This window comes from Amphibalanus amphitrite, unplaced genomic scaffold (assembly GCF_019059575.1).
Source record: "Amphibalanus amphitrite isolate SeventyFive unplaced genomic scaffold, NRLGWU_Aamphi_draft 000366F_arrow, whole genome shotgun sequence".
Classification (NCBI taxonomy): Eukaryota; Metazoa; Arthropoda; class Thecostraca; order Balanomorpha; family Balanidae; genus Amphibalanus; species Amphibalanus amphitrite.
Genome location: NW_024881860.1, coordinates 76847 through 98444, shown reverse-complemented (window position 1 = coordinate 98444; position 21598 = coordinate 76847). Strand labels below are relative to the sequence as shown.

Here is a 21598-nt window from a genome sequence, read left to right as displayed (position 1 = left end):
CTGGTTTCGAGTTTTCGACCGTTTTAAGTGTGCCCCGCCACTGTTGGTATGTAAGTACATAACTTTAAGGTATGGTAAGTGGTTGATTCGTGGGTGCAACTGTCCTATAGTTACGGGGCTGAGAATGGATATCTAGGTCTCCAAATAGGCACCCGTAAAGCAGACACATCTCTCCGTTCCGTCATTTCTATCCTCAGGATACTAAACTCCTCCACTCCGCAACCCCGCTCCGGGCTGGACAGGCACCTTCATCTCATGCGGGCTGCTCCTTTGGAGCGGCAACGCTGCTCCCGAGGGAGCGCACTCCGTAGTCGGGTGCAGAGTGCTTGGGGGGCTGGTCGGCCTGTCCATTCGGACGGGCTCAGCCCCGGCGACTCTCTAGGGTGTTTGCCCAGACCAATGTCTCCCCCAAATTCCTAGCATCCTTCCGGCTCTGAAATGGTCTTGTCAGACCAAAAGAGCCTAACCCAACACAACAAAGCAGACACATCGTAGTCCAGGCTGTGATGCACTTTGTAAGGCCTCGCTTGAGCAGCATTACGCAGATTTTTATGCATACGAAACAAATTTCAGTTTTGTACTCGACCGTTTATTTGTTAAGTACTGTGTTTAATTTGGCTGGGTAGGAACCCTTTCGCAGTTACAGTTATCACGCTCAAAACGCCTAAAATAGCATGATTAGCTTCAAACCTAATCAGATAAACTATTACATACACTCAACTCAAATTGTTTATTTGCACCCTCGACTGTGCTGGAAGTAAAGTTAATACACTGTTACAATGCCATTCACCAGCGATTGGTGATGTCACCATACGATTCAGGCAATTCTACCTGTAGTTACGCTAGCGTCTAATGAATGCATCCCATACACATGCAATAATTGTAGCTGTAGGATCACAAAAACAAGCGATTCAAAACGTTCAGCTAATCTAAAATGCATATCGTGTCTGCATGAATGCACGCAACATGCGTGCATTTACAGCAGCCCGGTATGTAGGCTGGACAGATCAACAATGGACCCGTCACTCCATGTAGGACCGGTGACCTGAAGACCCACTCGCATTTGTGACCCATTTCTCGGCTCGGTTATCGGCCGGTTATCGGCTCGGTTATCGGCCGGAGCTACACTGCCGCCGATCCTATCATCGCGCGTAACACGGTTCCCCGGCCGGTTCACGGTTCTCCGGCCGGTTTCAGCCACCGCCTCCCTCCCGGCCCGACCCGCCGCCTACCTCCTGACTCCCTCCCGGCTCCCTCCCGGCTCAGTGGAATGACTCTCTCTCGGCTCAGTAGAATGCCTACCTCCCCGCCCAGTAGAACGTCGTCCTCCTGACCCAGACACCGCCTCTCCGCCGGCCCAGTCGGAAGCCTCTCTCCCGGCCCAGCAGAAAGCCCCCCTCCCTCTTTAGTTGTCAGTAGAACCGCCTGCCGGCAGCCCGTTTCCCGGCGGCCGGCGCGGCGGCCTCCCGGTGCTCTGCCACATCCCCGGACTGGCGCTGTGGCGCCGGCAGCGCACGGATCATGGCCTTGATGGCGGCGGCGATCTCGCGGCCGCTGGGCTCGATCTGCTCGGCCGGCAGCAGGAAGCCGTGCGCGCCCTTGTCGCGCAGCTCGAACGTGTAGGTGAAGCGCACGCCGGCCACCGCCTTGGCCCAGTCGTCGGACACGCCGGACAGCTGGTTGTACGGGGTGGTGCGCGGGATGCTGAACTCGCGTCCGGAGGCTGCGCGCAGGGCGGCCACCCCGCGCTCGGCCACCGCCCGCACCTCGTCATAGTCGTCCGGCTTCTGTATCGTGAAGGCGTACGGCACAAACAGCAGCTCCGAGTAGCTGCCGGCCAGTGAGGAGAGGGGAGAGCTCAGATCAGTGGGGATATATGCTCTTAGTGTTGCCCAAGGTCAGACTGACCAGTGACGGATAATGTATTAAGATCTGCTAAATAGCACTTAGCAGTGTTCCTAAAAAATTAGATGCATCGGAAATGTTATATAAAAAAAAACAACGGAAAATAAGCTGGACGCACGTGAACAGTTGAATAATACTGGCTATGTGTTACCAGAAATGATATCCTTTTTTGGTTCTGCATGTTATTGGGTCGAGAGGACGGTTTTATATGTGGTGTGTTTTATTCATAGGGTTGTAACTACCATGATATTTTGCACTCATCAAGCTAAAGAACAAGTCAGCGTTCAAGCCTCAATTAGCAAAGAAGTGTCATCAATCATGTTTGCTGAAGTTACTGCACACAGCGATGAACTGTGTAGATAACTAATTATGATGCCGGCTACTAATCGTTTCCTGATGAGATCGCTGACTGTATCCGCCCACCCTCGCCCCACCTGTGGAGAGTGATAAACATCTCCAGTTTATCCTTGTGTGCCAGCACAAAGTCGCGGATGGCCCGCGTCTCCGGCTCAGAGAACGGGTGCGGCCCTCCGTAAGTGACCGCGCACGGCTCCTGGGAGGTGCCACTCTGAGGGCAGAGAGGGGGCAGATGTCAAAGATAGGTCACTTAGTTTGATGACCGAAGTCCGCTCTTGGGTCAGCGGTCAGGGATGTCGCTTTGAGCGCATACAGTTTAACAAATTACAGATATCATAGGTCAGAGGTACCGTTCTGAGGGCATACAGAGGTCAGAGGTCTCGCTCCGAAGTCAGAGATCAGCGGTCCCGCTCTAGCAGGTTAGATGTGCTGGAGGTAACAAATTTTATTCTGAGAGCAAATGGTGGTCAAAGGTCAGATATAGAGGCCATGCCTTGATAAGAAGAATGTCTGCTCTGAGGACATACAAAAACATTGCTAAAGGTCTCACACTGAGGACAAACGGAGAGCAAAAGTCAGACCTTAGAGGCATCGCCAAGAGAAAAGGTCAATACTGTGAATTTAGAAAAAAGGAAATCCTTATAAATCGATACCAGCATAATTATTGATCAATTCAGCATGGGATAAATACATAGTTTTGACGCTCGAGGAGAATATCGGGCTAAGTGAGCGGTAGATACTCGTAGTACCGTTACATAATGATAACGCCTAGCGAAACGGGAACACACTCCGAAAAGATACAGATGCCGGTGAATAAATAAAGAATACCTATCAGAAACAAATAAAGCTCTCCTAACTTCACGAATATTAGCCTACTCAGACGAAGAATAGCCTTGCACTATACCTTATCATGAGTAACAGTGTTACCAATCTACGCGATCGTATTATAGAGGATGACATGAGTCTCTTCTCGTAGCAGCTATCGCTCCGAGTTTCCTTTGAAGAGCACTTCACATTGGGTTCATAGTTCAGCAAAACCGCCAACAAGTTTGCTATAGTTGAGTGTATGCGACAAATGAACTAGAACTCGACTGGTCAAAAGTTTTTATCGACCAAGGAATGTTTTAGTTTCTGGCCAAATACCATGCACAGTAACATAACACAGATAACGCCTAACGAATGTCCATAAGTTACGTTCGGCTGTTTCAGAACAGCTTACTTGTATGTATAGTATAGTCACCGGTGGTTTGCTACCCGCAGATAGCGGTATACGGCTTACCTTTCCCCAGCTAATGTCGAAATTCCTATTGGCATCGACGCCGATGCAGGTAGAATCGGCGTTTTTCGAGCGCGTCTTACGCCACATACGGTCATCTGCCGATACCGATAAAAATGAGTTTGTCAATATGTGCACATCGCCCTATTCTGCAGCACTTCCCTCCTTCGCAAGATATGGCCGTAAAGCTAAAATAGGCGTTGACCATTGGCACACCACATGACAATTGACAACACAGCCGTCACCTGTGAGTACCTACCTATAGCCGCCACCTGTAGGTACTACTGTTTGTTAGTCACCATAGAAATGGGTGCGACCGCAAAAACTTCAAAGCATTGTTTGCATTCATTCATATGTTTGCACAAACTATAAAGTTGATTTTAACACACAGGTGCGGTCTTTTTAATTTCATTTAAATGTATTAGCCTTTCGGTGCGGCCTATCTAAAATGCAAAGTGCAACTACCGAGCCGCGTCTTATACTGGCTCGCCTTCCCGTCGCCTTACTCACGGGTGTGACTGTACTCGTAGCCGTCGGGGTTGAGCACCGGGATGATGTAGAGCGTGAAGTTGGACAGGATGTCGTTAGAGGTGGTCGACCGCTCGGAGAACTCGCGGATCAAGTACGACACGACCGCCGGCGAGATCCACTCCCGCGCGTGGATACCTGAAACGGGACGGAGGAGAACGTGGTCATAAGTTACTAGGTATATTATAAAATATATTATCATGTGAATCCTCTGGTTCCGTCTGTTTTCTGGAACGGCCAGAGAAGTCACAAAATAAACTGTGTGCTTTTTTTAGTTTTTTTTCTTTTTTGTTCGCAATAACAGTGATGTGTTAGTAATTATGGGCGCAATCACAACCCGAAATGGCCATGAAAATGGCTTAGACTTTCAGAAAATTAGCCCCGCCGTCATCCAGCCGCCCCGAGACTACCCTTGGCCTACCTCCATCGATCCAGATTTCCCGCTTTCCTCGGCCGCACTTGACGCCCCTGATGTCTCGTCCCTCGGTGCTGGTGCCGATGCTGAACGTCTCGCAGAGGTCGCCATACCGGAGCGCGACAAAGTCCAGGTACTGGTGGTGGTCAGCCAGCCGGTGGTACTTCCTCCAGGTCAGCGGGTGACCCTGCTGGAGGCTCTGCCGCACCTGCAGCCGCGGCTGAAGGAGATCGGACGGGTTCTCCCGCTTTATCGCCTCCTGTGGGTGCAGCACGGACGGGGATGTCAGTGTGAGGATAAAGGCTTCATTGAAGGCATAAGCATGCGTGACTTCGGAGACAGCAGCATATATCCCAAAGTGATTACTGATTAGCTCCACCAGCTCCTTGACCAGAACGCCTATGCCCTGACCTTGACCTGATGCACAGACTTCTCTATATATGGACTGTGCGCTGATCCGAGGAAATCAGCATTGGAGGCCCAAAAATAAGTGCACTTTTATCCATCTTTTTACAATGAAAAGGGTGTCAGAATATTTATAAATTTGGATATAGGATAGCCCATACTTTTATCTACCTGTCGGAGTACATTTTTTTGTTGAATTCAAAATAAATAAGAAATAAATGTATATAAATGAGAACATGTTTTCTCGTTCAGTTAGCCATTTGTTCACGCTGGAGGTATATACTTCACAAATGCAGCCGTACTTTGCGCGCATTTTCTTGCTTTTGAATGTTGGTTGCATTGTTGGTTGTCGTTGCTAATTTGTCGGAACTATAGTTCGTTTTTCTTAAGTTTGCCCCTCACTGTAAACGTCTTTTTGAACACAGCACGAGAATTGCTAGCTGAATTACTGAGAAAACTGGTTAGCGCACATTGTATTGTAGATATGAATAATATTATCAAAATAAGTTTTGAACACCGACGATTTAACGTTATGTTAAGCGCCGTGCAATTTATTTATTAGTTCAGACATAATTGATGAGAAGTCGTCTATCCCTGTGGGGCTGTAGGTATTGGCAAATGCGAGCTACGAGTCTGTGAAAAAGTAAATAAATTTGATGAAATTGATCGTCTGTGAAATCTGGTGAAATCAATGTGCGCCAACCAGTTTTCTCAGTAATTCAGCTAGCAATTCTCGTGCTGTGTTCAAAAAGACGTTTACAGTGAGGGGCAAACTTAAGAAAAACGAACTATAGTCATTTACGTTGGTTTTGAAAAGGGTTTTGAGAAATAACGATACATTATATAGGGCCACAAGAAGCAGTAAAAATAAGTAAGAAATAGCTCGAAAAAATGGTCAAAAAAGGAAAGAATATTATCGATCACTACCTCATCACGACCGGATCAGAAAACGTGTGGTGCGAAGATGTCATTCCGGGTATCAAGCCAGAGTCAGGGCAAGAAAAATGTGAAACGATTACGAAACATAATTTCTAGCAAAAAGGCAACTTTTTAGCCTCCCGTATAACTAAAAGGAAAAAATGTTCACAGACGAAACCATCAATCGAGATAAGAGATAACGCTGAGGACAATCAGATTTGCAAGTTTACTTTTGCAAACACTGACTCCTGTGAGACTCACACAGCAAGAAGAAAAACAGGACACTATCGACGGCGCCAGTCTCAGCATACTTCCTATAATGCCTAGTGCCTTAATTTATTCTGGAGAAAAAAAGACTCACTGAAAGGAGCTACAAAGACTTAACTTGACCAGCAGTTAATGTGAAAAGAACAACTCGCCATCGCAGTTCGAAGCTACGCCGCGCTAAATAATGCCATACCCATGGCAGTGATACGCCACTACATCCAAAAGAAGTAAGCTTATTCAATCAAACAATGAAGTTTATCCAGTGTGTCGTATGGGGTTGTAGTTCATTATGGTCTGGATCAAATCATCTCGGAAGAATGCTCGATGAAATGATGGAATTCGTACCCTTCGCATCAATGTTAAACGATGAAGGTTGCCGCTCTTAAATGTTACCGTAAAACTTGCATCGGGATCGGGAAGCTCAAGAATACGCCAGTCTGCGAAGAACGGACGGAAAAATAGCGGTGGAGCAGAAACAAGATGCATAGGACTGATTGGAGTATAAGTAGCTGGGACAAACATCTGTGCCGGTGGTGGCCTGTTATTACAGGAACTTCTACTTTGGATATCTCAGGAAACTGGCAGGTCACCATTTCTAGGCCAGCTGTGGACATTTTTGATGGAGAAGCCAAGAAATGTGCCAAGGGCGAAGAGCATACTGTAACTAACGAGCTACAGAATATGACGGAGGCGCCGGGGGCACTAATCGTTTGGCCGAACGGGGAAGAGCACTCGATCCGCGCCCCGGCAGGTTACCTGTGCTCCAGCTTCCGAGCTGAGGTGGTCGCCCTCCGAGCTGCTCTCTCCTAGCTGCTGGAGAACCCGCCGCACGCCGAAGACACCATCGTAGCCTGCACCGACTCGCAGTCCGCCCTCGCCGCCATCCGAGGTGGCTGGGCCGCCCAGCACTCCTCGCTCGGAGTGGACATCTGGAGAGCCCTCTGGGGACTGACAGCTGGAGGCCTGTCGGTCTACCTACAGTGGGTGCCCTCACAATGCAGGTTGCAGGGCAATGAGAGGGCCGACACCATCGCCAAGAAGGCAAACATACTCGACTAAAAACAAATCCTTATAGACGTCCAGAAGGCCCACTGGGCCGCCGCCAGAGTGGCGAGGGCTCGCACCGTCGGGGCCTGGCCAGCCGGCTGGTTCCACCAGCTGACGGGGATCGACTCCCGCCTACCGTTGCCGGCGGCGACCGGCCAGCGGCGGTGGACATCCACCAGCTCCGCGCCGGCCACTGGACAAGCTCCTCCCAATGGCGCCACAGAGTCGGGTTGGCGCCCTCCTGGCTGTCGGGGTGCAACCAGTGCGACGACCGACAATGCAGAGCCGCACTCTACCCGTCTGCTGAGAGGAGGCGGACAGTCCAAGCATGTCCTCCTGCGGTGCCCGGCTCTGATGGGCACCCGACATCGCCTGATGGCGACCATCAACCCCAACATGGAGGAGGTGCGGAGCGGCAGCATCGTGGTGGCCCTGGGGGTCGCCCACAGGTCCCTTCAGAGCTGCTCGGCTACGTCTCCATGGGACGAAGGGACACAATAAAAGCAACAATAGCTACAGCATGACAACGTGATGGGAACGACCGTCACAAGAGCTATCGCCTTATCAGTCAGCAGCGAGTGGAAAACGAGCAGACGGAGGGATACGTTGCAATTGGTGATGCGCATGTGCGAATGTGTGAAAGTGCGACTATGTGTAGATGCGTGGTGCGAAAAAGTGGGTAGCAGAGAAGAACAGTGAAGACACCGTTGCAGCAGACACACATTTTCATCGGCATTACCGCCAACCTTTACCACCAGCGCTGTCGGTGCACTGTCGCGCGAGTTTGTAGCCAGCCATGTCAGAGATGTGAACAATCCAGCACACGGGGGAAGAAGAAAGGGATGATAGCCACCCTTTCTCGCTGGATCCCGCGGTGAAAATGGACTAACGCCATTTTTCAAGCCCACTGGTGCAATGTGAGATGAACTTGACATGAGGACATCAATGGGTGTCGATGAACGTGAAATGATGTTCCAATACAGATTCATATCGACCAGAAGCCTTTCTTATTCTGAGCTACGAGCAATAGATAGTACAAAAACAAAATATATTACATAAAATTCAGCCTGTCGACAGGAAACAATAAAAGGGTATTGTGTTACAACTTACAACATATGGGTTCATATTACGGCTTCAGAAATTTGGGCCTCCAATGCTGATTTCCCAAATCAGCGCACAGTCCATATATAGAGAAGTCTGTGCCTGATGTCATCACCAAGTTTGACCTTTCATCGACATCAAGCACTTCATTCGACGCGGGAGAGCAGCACGATATAAAGTGCAAAAATTGTGAATCGGAGCCTATAATTGGCGAAGTTATTTATCAAAAACGGACCCCGACTTTCGAATCATTGACCCAATCTCAGAGGTCACCGGTTGACCTGGACCTGAAGATTAGGTACCAATCGCTGCGTCTCGCAACAGCTCACATGTTTTTCTTTGCGAAGGTCTAGTCATTTAGGGACAAAACGGCAGGAGGGGGTCGTGTCCTCTCGGTATATAGCAAGCCGTTAGGTTCGGCGAGAGCTACAACGCACCAAAAGAACGAAGCAGTCTGCTAAAATGTGTAATATCACTGAAAGTGAGTTACGGAGATACCCAGCGCGGGTAAAAACAGTCGGCAAATCCGGTGAGGCGCCGGGAACTTTTGCCGGCGCCTGTGACACTGAGCCCGTCAGTGGCTGTTTGTCGGCCTGACTGCGGCGGGCCGACGGGCCGGGATTTACGCTCCCCAGGTGGCCGCCAGCCCGCCGGGTACGCGACGGTGCAGAGCCGCCGACGGCCAACGGTCCAGCAGCTCAGTTTTTCAGCCCACACCGGTGACAGCATCCGGCTAGAGGTACTTACAAAACGATCGCCTATGCTTGGCCAGACACGGAAACATTCGCATTCGGGCAAGGAATCGAGGAAGCTGCCACAATTGCCAGGCATGTTCGTGTTGCGGCCGGGCACTTTTAGCAGTAAACAAGTATGTCATCCATTCAGTGGCCACCGGAGTCGCATGTTTACACATCGGCCTCCGTGGCTGTTCCGGTTTTAGCGTTATGAGTCAGCTCATGAGCTCCTGACAAATGTTTTTGGAAGGTATCAATTAGCGCAAGAATAGAGTGGAACGACGCGTGTGCGCGGATCAAAAATGGGTCCCACGTACGAGACTGATTTCAAATATTTTTTTTTATCGTTCGAAATCAATTGACACATAATTGAATGGTTGAATGAATGAATCAGCTTAATCAATTTATATGCTCAATCAATTTAGGTATATCAAATCAATCAAATCAATTTATATGCTATTACAGAAATAAAAAATGTGTTGTATGCCTACATGCATACATACATTCAATAACTATTTGAGAGCACATGAACTGAGGAGAGTTATGAACCGTTAACTTTCATACAGCACGCATCCAAAATAATAAAAAAGCACTGTACCAATGAGCTTGTGTAGCACTGTTAGCCTTTGCTAGCCTCGGACATCCTGTGCCTAATAGCGGCAGTGCTGCGTAGGTATTCCCTGTGAATCGAGTGGTAAATCCGGAACAATAGCAGTCGAGCAGCCGCGGACACCGAGTAACTACACTGACGGCTGGAGGTGCGTTGGGTTTCCCAGCCAGAACCACTGTCAACTGAAACCCGTTTGTGTGCGATATGTGAAGACGAGTGAACTGAATTAACCTTTGTCCGCCTGCTGCTTGGCAAGTGCGGAGCGAACAAGGTTCGTTAGTGTGAACTGTGAGGTCCGTCACCAAGCTGCGGTAGTGGCGAAGCTCGTCAATGTTTCTTGTAACATAACGTTTATAAACGTTATAGACACTACACGTGGTACACGACATAGGTAACTGTAGAGTTACCTATGTCATCTCGTTTCTTTTGCTGGACCGGTCCCTTTAGATCTGACAAGAGCCGGGAATCGGCAGCCTCTGGCCCGCGATTCATAATTCCGATAAGACCCGCTATTCTCATGTCCGCGGATACTAAATATTTGAATCTCTCTTCTAGCTGCTGGCTATCGTATCCGTCTCCAATGTAGACGGATACGGCGCATGTAGACTCTACAATACATGCAACTTCCAATTCATTTGGGCATAACGTCGTCAATTGTCAATATGTCAATATTACCCAATAATAGCATTAGATTGCTGTATATGGTAACTTGTAATTTTTATGACAATTGACATAAGTCGTCCGCCTTACAGATACCTTCCTGCAGGTTACATCTGGCCCGCACCCCACAGAGGCTGCCTGCCTCAATAAGACCACTACGGGGACAGGTGATGAAGAGGCTATATAAGAGTCATGGGCGATGATATGACAAGACATCATTGAACTTCAGTCATGCGATTGTCACCATAGTAGATGCGTTGTCGTGGCTCAGCCCCTACAGCGGAACACACATAAAGCAGCCGCGCTAACGGTCACCCCGGGGAGACTCCATTCGGGCTGCTCCAGCCAGGCCCGACGTACTCAGAACACAAGACGAAATCTAAATAAATAGAAATAAAACGAGAGAGTTTGCATGATAAACAAAACGATTGATCACTAGTTCAATTGAATTGTTTCTGTCTTCTGCTTTCCGTCCTCTTTGATTGCAGAACTACATATGTGGATCACTGTCGTAGGATGCGATCTGCGCGACCCCCGCTCACCTGCACGTCCTCAATGTTGACGGTGTAGGAGGCCCCGGAGCGGGTCAGCTCTTCCTTCAGCCGCCGACCCACGTCGGGGGAGACCATGACGTCCACGGGCCCCTCCTGCACCGCCGACTCCGACCAAAAGTGAGCGCCTGAGGGTCCAAACGCTGTCACAGTTGGGAGCCGGTGGAATGTTTTCTGTTACTCGTTCATACGTTGCCTGCGTACCCTCTTACTTGCTCTCGCTTCAACCTCCCTTTCTGCCTCTCTACCTTCTCCAAACCTCTTTGTCTTCAGCCGGGTTCACACCGGTTTTCCGGTCCGGAAATATTCCGTCTGCCGGGCCGGCACCAAAATGTTGAAATTGTCGCTAGATGTCAAAAAAGTCGCTAGAACCGGAAAACCGGAAAGTCGAGCCGGAAATGTCATAATCATCAACCATCAAGTACGATAAGTAGGTACCAAGCAATCTCGCGAATTATTTTGAAATCGAACATACTTGTGTGACGGCTTTACAAGTCCCTGATGCAGTTCCACCCAACCGAAAATCATCCATACTTCACTGGTAGGTATATTAGCAAGATTAATACAATTTAACATTTACAGCATGCGGGCTGGGTATCGACAAAAAGACACTAATAAATTTCAATCGCGCTTTGGCTGTTGTTGGTTTAAAAACACTTGCGAACAAAGAGGAATTGAGGGCTGGGCAGGGCGCATTAGAGACGGCGAGCTTGATATTACGCTTGCTGATGTAGATGGCTGGGTCTCAAAATCGGTCATCTGACTCTCACTGAACTCTACTGCCATAACCCGCGCCCCGCTGGGGGTCCTAAATTTCCACGCCTTGCTGGTGGGGGTGTTTAACATCCCCCCTTTTAACTCGGCTCCTGGGCCACGTAGCGATACGGGGAAGGCGGCGTTCGAAAGAGTGTCAAAATTAATGACGAAATTAATTCGGTCACTTTTTTTTGGTCAAATCAAAGGTCAGGTCACCAGAGGTAATGAAAAGCCGAATTTCACCGATTTTCAGGTAGAATGTCGACGATTTACAACAAGCCAACGCATAACTTGGCATCAGTTTTCTCCCAGCGACTTATAATGGGGGGGGGGGTCACAAAATTGACCTGACCTTAGGTCACCGATATCAAAATTCCGAGATAATTATTTATTTAAATTGTGTACATATTGTTGCCCTTATCAATCGCTGAGAGTTTCAAAGAGGTCGGTCGCTCGATGTAGCATATGTAAGACGTTGAAACTTTGTATGAGGTGGAGGTCACTTGAAGTGACCTGGTGACCTGACCTTAAGTGACCTTGGTCTACAATTTTTACATGTGCAGAAAAGATGCATGATAAGGTGTGCCAAAAACAGCCGCCGTTTTTGAGATGTTCGCGAAAAACCGCAGGGAGGGTTCAAATATCCCCCCCCCCCCCACCCCCAGCAGGGCGCGGGATAATATCCTTGGCATTCAGTACCATCGTATTTCCTGAATCTTCTACTTGCGATTGAATGGCAAAACTGCCTCCACCCTCCCGAGCTGCTATGTGCTTGTGAAAAGGGCATCGAGGACAAAGAAGTGTTGTCAGCGCGTCTTGTAGAATGTAGATTTCAGAATATGCTTGGCTGGCTCCACTTCGTAGACGACGGAAGTTATCAATACGTATATTGTGCTACCTGTCCTGCGGCCGGCTCCAGCGCTTGATAATCTCTTCTGCAGATACTGGCTCCGCTCCTTCTACAACTAGCGCGTCCGCAATGTTGTTCCACAAATTCGCCCTTTTCACCGCTTCCTTATAATATTTTTTTTTATTATAAAGTCATGGATATTTTCCAACCAATGAAATTAATTTATAATTTGAAAAGGCCATGAGTCATGTGAAATACAAAAACAGAAATGTAGCTATCACTCCGTTTGAGTTGCAAATGTTTTGAAACAAAAATGAAACGCCGTCAAATTTACGCTTGAATTTTATATTCTCGTAAAAAATCGCGAGACTATTAGGGCACCGTTGGTTAAATTGGTCCTGTAGCGCTGAAACATAACATTATTTCCCTCGTGCCTTAATTTCATATCACAAACGGTGGCTATCCGGCAAGGCAAAAGTTGAGATGATTTCAACTTTTTGCCGGACCGGAAAATCTGGCTCTCCGGCCTGCCGGACCGGTCAAAAGAAGTTGCCAGATTTGCCGGTTCACACCAGTTTTCAATTTTCCGGCACGGAATTGGCCATTTTTCCGGCCCGGCAGACGGAATTTTGCCGGTCCGGAATCCGGTGTGAACCCGGCATTCCATACTCTTTTGTTTTGGGCGGAGGGGAGGGCTATTCATTTTCCTTCTTTCGTCTGATATTACCCACAGCACATTATGTGCTGCGACTTCAGTTGTACTCACCTACAGCAAATTTTAAGCCGCGCGTGATAGCCAATAGAATTCATAACCGATATTAACAAATACCTACCTACGCTCCGTTTAGATCCAGCCAGGCAAGTGAGAGTTTTTACACATGTTCATTGTTCAGGGCTCAGGTTTCTATATAAATATGTCGAAAATGCTGAATTTAGAAGGCTTCGTAAAATAAAGCGCCAGTGACATTGACATAAAACTGAATTAGCACACACCGAGACGGTCGTTTTAAGGAGCTCGTCATTTTCCTCTGCTCTAACGTTTCTCAGTCTGAGGATGACGTGAAGTCAGGGTGCTGCTGCATGACACGAAACGATGATAAACGGCTGCACAGGCTGCACAGCTGTGCCAGCTGTGCAGCCTGCGTCACCGGAGTCAGAGCAGTGACACTGCAGGTTCGAACTGCAACTGTCAGGTGCATGCCACTGGCAGATGCGGAATGGAGGCCTTCCGCTGCTGGGGACACATGCGCCACAAATACTAACACATTTTCCTAAAGTTCCTCGGCTTTTGCTTACTCAGATTTTTTTCCGATGCCTAAATACTGTTTTAGTTCTTATGCTTATGGAGAGAAGCGATCATACCTATATCGCCATATCGCAATACATATGGTCAATAGAGGATGATGCCCAGGGGTGGATTTTTTTGTTTTTTATTGGGGTTGCACAGCCCTGAAAGGGCGCCCAAAGCGGTTCCGAGGGGCGCAATAGTCCGGAAGTGGGCGCCACCAGGTACGGTCGTAAACTTGGCGTTTGGGGGGGGGGGGGGCGAATTGGCAAAGGGGCCCCTGTAGAGTGTAGACCCTCGCTGGGGGGCGGTGTGTTAGCTTAACCCGCGTACCGCGGAAGGGGGCGAATATCTGCCCCCTCCCCCTGAAGTGCTTCGTAAGTAGCGGAAAACTTCTGAAACCAGTATGAGACCCTTATATAAGCCCGGCGTAAGATCATTTAAGGCCAGTATTGAGATTGACCCTCATAAACCGGGTGAGACCTCGCACAGCAGTATGGGTCTTTGAACTCCAACGTGGGTCTTCCGAGACCTGCCTGAGCCATGAGAGGCCTGTGCGGGCCCGGGGTCATCAGAGGCCAGTGCGGGGTCGTCAAAGGCCAGTTCGGAACCTCTGAGGAAGTGTGAGCCCTTGAGGCCAGCGTTGGTCCTTGAGAGGTCAATGTGGGACCCCTTGACTGGTATGGGCCCTAAGAGACATGTGTGGTGCCAATGCGACCCAAAATAGACACAACTAACGACATGGGGCTCTCAGGGACTAGCAGCGGCCCTTAAAAACCTGTACGGGCCAAACAGATCGACAGGGGCCCTCCGAGATCGGCAGAGAATAAGAAGATAGCATGAGGCGCCTATGATGGGCAGGCCCGGGCTCTCAAAGACCTAAATAGAACTATCAGAGACCAGGGACCCTTGGCAGCAGACATGGGCCCTCAGAAACCGATGTGATCCCGATATGGTAATAGACCTTAATGCCGGCCCGCTGCGACGAGATAACGGCCCTCAAATTCCGAAATTCCGACATGGGGACCAACAGAGACTGACAGGGAACCTTGGAGGACGGCATGAAACGCCAAAAGTTCTTCCTTGGACCCCAGAGACTAAAGATGGGACTCTCAGAGTCTGGTGCGGGCCCTCTGGGCTCTGAGGCCTGTTTTGGGCCACCAGGGTCCGGTTCGGTCCATCAGATGCCGGTTTGGGACCCTGAGTGGCCACTGGCCAGTACTGGCCCTCCAAAACCAGTTGGTCATCAGAGGCCAGCCCAATATGATCCCTTACAGGCCAGTGTGGAGCTCTCGGAGGTCAATGTGGGCCCTCAGAGCCCAGTGCGAGGCACCCAAAGTTCAATCTTGAGCCCCCAGCGGCCGGAGTGGGTTCATCAGAGGCTAGTGTGGGTCCCTCAGAGGAGCCCGATTCGGGGCCCTCAGAGGTCGGTGTAGGGCCCTCAAAGGCCTGTATGGAGCCCCCAGGCTCAGAGGCCGATGTGGGCCCTCAGGGACCAGACTAACCTGGCACCCCAGAGACCATAATAGGGCCATCAGTGGCGGTGTAGAGACCCCATAGACCGGCTGGGGCCCCTTGAGGCCAGTTTGGGGCCCTCAGAGTCCAGTGTGGGGCCTGTTATAAGCGACAGTAGGGCTCCCGCTTGCATGGTGTCTCGAACAAGACTGGTCCACATTCCAACCGCGCCCGCTGACCCCAGCCGTCGGCCCATGCGCCGGCTGGCAAGTCATCGCAGAGGCGGCTCCAGGGAGACAATCGAGGAACACACTACCACAGGGCCCCTAAAGACCGTCATGGGTCCTCAGAGGCCGGCATAGAGCCTTCAGAAGCCAGTACGGGGCCCTCGGAGGCACCCAAGGGACAAGGGCCAGCCTTGGGTGTCAGTGACAGAAATGGGGTTATCAACAGCCGGTGTGAGACATTTAGAGGCCGGTTTGGGGGCCTCAGAGGCCAGTTTGGGACCCTCAGAAGCCAGTTTAGGGCCCTCTGGGCTCTGAGACCAGTACAGGGCCTTCAAAGGTCAGTTTGGAACCATCAGAGGCCGACGTGGGTCCTCAGAGGCCAGTGTGATTTTTACAGGCCAACGTGGAGCCCTCAGAGGTCAGTATGGGGCCCTAAAAGTCAAAAGCCAGGATGGGCCCTCAGAGGCCAATGTTGGCCCTAAGAGACCGGCATCGGGCCTTCAGAAGCCAGTACGGGCCCTCAGAAGTGCCCAAGGGTTAGTCTTTGTCCGCCAGAGACAGAAATTGGGCCATCCGAAGCCACGGTGTTGGGCCCTAGGAGGCCAGTTCGGGCCGTCAGAGACCAGTTTGGACCCTCAAAAGACCAGCGTGGGTTTGTACCGGCAGTGTGAGGCCCTCAGAGACCAGTACAGAGGCTTCAAAGGGCAGTTTGGAACCATCAGAGGCCGACGTGGGCCCTCACATGCCGGTGTGGTATCTTACAGGGCAGCGTGGAGCCCTCAGAGGTCAGTGTGGGGCCCTAAAAGACCAGCATGGGTCGGTGTTGGACCCCAGAGGTCAGCATATGGCCCTCAGAGACCGATGTGGACCCTTAGAGACCGGCATCGGGCCTTAAGAAGTCAGTACGGGCCCTCGGGGACACCCAAAGGCCAGTCTTGGGCCCCCAGAAAAAGAAATGAGGCCATTAGAGGCGTGGACCCCTAGAGACCAGCTTGGGAGCCCTCGAGACCAGTACAGGGTCCTCAAAGGCCAGTTTGAAGCCCTCAGAGGTCGATGCGGGCTCTTAGTGACCGGCACCCAAAGGTCAGTCCTGAACCCCAGAGACAGAAATGAGGCCATCAAGAGATCAGTGTGGGGCCCTCAAAGGCCGGTTGGGGACTCCTGATGCCGCTTTAGGGCCCTCAAGGGCCAGTGGAGGGCCCTGAGAGGTTGATGTGGGCCCTCATCGGTCAAGGTGGGCCCTTGAAGGCCACTGAAGCGCCCTCAGAAGTCAGGATACTCAAAGACCGGTATGGGGGCTGTTACATAATACCTGGCGTTTGTTTCTTGAGCCTCGTGACAATCGGGTAAGAGCCAGGGCCCCTACGCCCATCGGGACCCATCGGTTGTTTAAGGGGGCAAATTATATGATGGCCCCTGATTTGTCTTTGGGGGTCCATGGCCCTGATGCCCCCCTGCGACCTCCACTGAGTGGGCACCACCCCCACCCCCCACTGAGCGGTGAGCGGCGCACCAGGAATCGAAATCCACGGTTTTTTTAACTGGTCATTTTTGCATGTCCGACAGCTCTATACGGCCTTGTGACAGCTCAAGCTCTTGAGAGGAGGGTAGTACCTACATTAGAGGGGGCGGCGATGACATTTGCTCTTGAGGCGGCAGCGCCTACACTACAGAGGGGGCGGCACCTACATTTTATGGGCAGCACCCTAACTTGAGGGGCGGCACCCACGCATGGGGGGGGGGGGGCGGCATCTATCTACATGTGAGGGAAAGGCACCTTCATTTCAAGGGGTGGCACCTACACTTAGGGGGTGGCTCCTACATTTGAGGGGGCTGCACTGCAACTAGGCCTTAGGGGGCGGCAACTACACCCTAGGGGGTGCCATCTACATTCGAAGGGACGGCAGCTACATTTTATGGGATGACCGATGACACCTATGCATAAGTGGCCGGGGCCAACATTTGAGGGGGCGGCGCGGCACCTTCATTCGAGGGGGCGGCACCTGCATTCGAGGAGGGCCGGCACCTACATTCGAGGGGGCGGCACTAACATTTGAGGGGGCGGCACCTACATTCGAGGAGGGCCGGCACCTACAGTCGACGGGGCGGCACTAACATTTGAGGGGGCGGCACCTACATTCGAGGAGGGCTGGCATCTACATTCGAGGGGGCGGCACTAACATTTGAGGGGGCGGCACCTACATTCGAGGAGGGCCGGCATCTACATTCGAGGGGGCGGCACTAACATTTGAGGGGGCGGCACCTACATTCGAGGGGCGGCGTTTAGGTACATTTGAGGGGGCGGCACCAACATTCGAGGAGGGCCGGCATCTACATTCGAGGGGGCGGCACTAACATTTGAGGTTGCGGCACCTGCATTCGAGGAGGGCCGGCACCTACATTCGAGGGGGCGGCACTAACATTTGAGGGGGCGGCACCTACATTCGAGGAGGGCCGGCATCTACATTCGAGGGGGCGGCACTAACATTTGAGGGGGCGGCACCTGCATTCGAGGAGGGCCGGCACCTACATTTGAGGGGGCGGCACCTACATTCGAGGAGACAGCGCCTACATTCGAGGGGCGACATTTACATTTGAGGGGACGGCACCTACATTCGAGGGTGCGACACTAACATTCGAGGGGGCGGCACCTACATTCGAGGGGGCGGCACTTACATTCGAGGAGGGCCGGCATCTACATTCGAGGGAGGGAGCGGCACTAACATTTGAGGGGGCGGCACTTACATTCGAGGGGGCGGCACCTACATTCGAGGGGCGGCATTTAGGTACATTTGAGGGGTGGCACCAACATTCGAGGGGGTGGCACCTACATTCGAGGGGATGGCGCCTACATTTAATGGGCGGCGCCTACATTCGAGGGGCGGCACCTACATTCGAGGGGGCGGCACTTATATTTGAGGGGGCGGCACCTACATTCGAGGGGGCGGCACCTACATTCGAGGGGCGGCACTTACATTCGAGGGGGCGGCACCTACATTCGAGGGAGCGGCACCTACATTTGAGGTCTGAGGAGGCGGCAACTACACTAGATAGTTGAGGGGTGACTATTGCCTACATGATCGGTAGGGCTCTTTTGAAAGATGGTGCCAAGTCAACGGGTGGCATAGAGTTTTGGGATGGCTCAGGGTTATGGGGGCGGCACCATTCGAGTCGCCCGCCGATCTATTTCAGTTGTAAAGTTGGGGTTGCACAAACCGATGTTGGGGTTGCACAATTCAAAGTTGGGGTTGCACGTGCAACCCCAACTTAATATAAAAATCCACCCCTGATGATGCCCCAAATGTCCACTTTGATCCCTCAGTGTGCAATGTGCGTGCAGACTGCCAAACGAGCTGCAACTACCGACTGCAAAGGAGTTAGGGGAAAGTGGGGTAAGACGGGCGGGGTAGGAAAGACGGGCACCGGCCCTCTAGCCCAAACCGTTGGCGCTAGCAACCTCTTGTTGTGGTTGGTAATCGGCCGTGTGGTTCTTTGCTGTGAGGTGAAGGCAGAGGTACGCATCTTAAATAGTTTTTGAAAAATTGTGGAAAAGCTAAAAACGTGCCTTGCACTCTAAGCAGAACTATCGTGTTTCGTAGTGTTTTCTGACCTCGCTGTTTCATATTTTGTTTTGGAAATTTGATGAGAGTTTCGTCTTAGGGTGTCATCCAAATGTGTATGCTGGCGAATGAATCCTTTAATTTGGTGCCCGGAGGCGGTGTGATATCCTTATTGGCAGCCGAATGGGGTAAGACGGGCAACAATGATGAAAGGAATGCAAACCATCTGATATTGTTATTTTAAGCTAACTTACGCTGTTCTACATCATTTGCAACGCATTTCCATCGAAATTATTTAAATAGACAGCTTTGAATTTGTTTAATTTTTTCATTACATCGATCAATACCATTACGCCTATAAGTAGCCGTGCGATGCTACGAACCTTACAATATTGACTGTAAGATCAAAAGCCAGATGTGTAAGATGTATTAGCATAATTATTCGGCAGTAAATATGTAAAGAAGTTCAAACTAACGTTGTGCCCGTCTTGCCCCAACATCAGTGCCCGTCTTACCCTCCCCGGTGGGGTAAGACGGGTTTTTGCAGGGTCTTGCTAAAAACACTCTCAATTGAAAAGTATTGGATTTAGACCTTAGGTGTCAAAGGGGCACTGAAAGAAAAATGCCTGAAGATGGTTGTGCTAAATTGGTGAAGCAATCGAAGAAAAGACTTCAGAGGTACAGACCCGCAAAACTAACATGCCCGTCATACCCCACTTTCCCCTAATTGTGATCAGGAGAGATGATCAGGCAATAGTGACCTCTAAGCATGCAATACAAATCACGCCCAATTCGGCAAATCGAAAAAGGGCGTTCATACGCCCCAATGCCCTCCCCATCCCTGAGGCAGGATAGAGTCCGGGAATAACCTTTACAATTAACCCTCGCCCGCACATGGGGGGGGGTGGTTGCCACCCCCCCCAGGCAGTCTTTCTGCTCTGCACTCAACATTTTTAGAGCTAGAAGGCTGATTTTTCGTATAGCTGCTCGTCTATCCTTTCTTGATGTCCACTGCAAATTTCAAGTTTCTGTGATTTTTGGTTTCGGAGATATGACCTTGTTTTTCAGGTCATGTCATGACCCAAATGGCCAATTCTCAACATCTTGCGTTTGCCATGGGCCTTGTGAGCTTTTGACACCCTGATTTCGGCCTTTTTTGCCAGTCTTACCTCCCACCTATCATGGAACATGTTGTTCGACGATGTACAGGGGTCAAGGTCAGGGTCAAGGTCAACCTAGGTCATCTAAGATAATTGCGTTTTAGGCAAGCTGAATTTACTTTTTGTGAAGTTTTTTGACTGCATTTTTGGTAAAAGCTTCTCAGATCATGATTTCATGTGATATGGACCCAAAAACAATCGGTGCACACATCAGTATACACACAGACACACACAGACATACAAACACATATAATTGACCTTGACCTAACTTGACCTGAAATGACCTCAGCAGCAAAATTCTGGTCGGATAGTGTGACAAAGAGGTTCTAGCTGGCTTGGCACCAGAAAACAGCATCGTCATCGGTATTTGATAAGCAGCGCACTTGATATCCAACGGTGACCCAAAACAGCAACATTTTTTAGTTTGACCTGACCTGGAAGGTCAATGACTGACCTGAGAAGGTAAAACTGGGTATCATTGGATTCGTCTCTTCCCAAAGAATCTTTTTGGTCTTTACTGCTAAGCTCTATCTCCAACAGGAACGAAATGGCGCGGGGGGGGTGGCAACCACCCCCCCCCCATGTGCGTTCTAGGATGGGAAAATGGCATGTGCGGGCGAGGGTTAACATAGTCTGTGTATCACATTGAAATTCTTAATTGCCATACGCATATGGCTGACCTATGGTCTATGGCATTTGTCTAAAGCTATCAATGGCATACGGTCTAAATGCCATATGCGCGCATCCCTGTCAACTGAAGACAGCCCGGTCAACTGAAGAAGTGGGCGTCACGCTGACAGCCCTCGGAGCCACACCGTCGCCTATCGGCCCCGCCGCGCCGTGAATCGGCTACTCACCGGGGTTGTTCTCATAGCTCCTGAGCAGCTCGGCGGTGTCGGTGCCGGTCACCTGCACGCGCAGCACCTGGTAGCCCGAGTAGGTCACCGGGCCGGGGCCATCTCCGCCGCTCAGCGCCGGCACCAGCTCGATGTCAGCTCTCTGGGCCAGCACCCGCGGTCCGACCAGCAGCGCCAGCGCCAGCACCGCTCCCAGCACCGGCAGCTCTCCGCGCCGGCAGCCCATGTTGACGGTGCGGCGGCACGGGCAGTAGTGCGGCACCTGTAGACACCTCCCCTCCGCCGCCCCGCGCCGCCCCTACCCCCACGACCGACCGAGGAGGGACCGGTCCTCCTCAGACGGAAACCGGCCCGGCCACCAATAACCCGCGGCCGCAGGCGCACACCGCTACGTCACCGACAGCACGAGTGACGTCATAGGGACAGCACAGAGTGACGTCATATGGATAGCACAGAGTGACGTTATATGGGCAGCACGATGTGATGTCATGTGGACAGCACAGAGTGACTTCATATGGACGCTGTGGACATACATGGACAGCATACAGCATATGACATAGTGGCATATGTCCATATGACATAGTGACGTCATATGGACAGTACAGGGTGACGTCATATGCACAGTGAGAGGTGATCGATCCATATCGTCGCGCTGAACACATCTGACGTGTTTT

At 51.0% G+C, this 21598-nt stretch overlaps 1 protein-coding gene across 1 annotated transcript; it reads right to left on the bottom strand.

Moving 5' to 3' along the window:
• Nucleotides 1–715: 715 nt before the first annotated feature.
• LOC122389631 (carboxypeptidase B-like) lies at nt 716–21284 on the bottom strand. The gene is made up of 7 exons (XM_043381833.1): nt 20925–21284; nt 10766–10902; nt 4488–4740; nt 4049–4204; nt 3542–3636; nt 2340–2473; nt 716–1830 (listed from the first exon to the last, which is right to left on the bottom strand). Exons 1-7 carry the CDS (start codon nt 21148–21150, stop codon nt 1413–1415), a joined length of 1419 nt encoding a protein of 472 aa, XP_043237768.1. The 5' UTR covers nt 21151–21284; the 3' UTR covers nt 716–1412.
• Nucleotides 21285–21598: the final 314 nt, after the last annotated feature.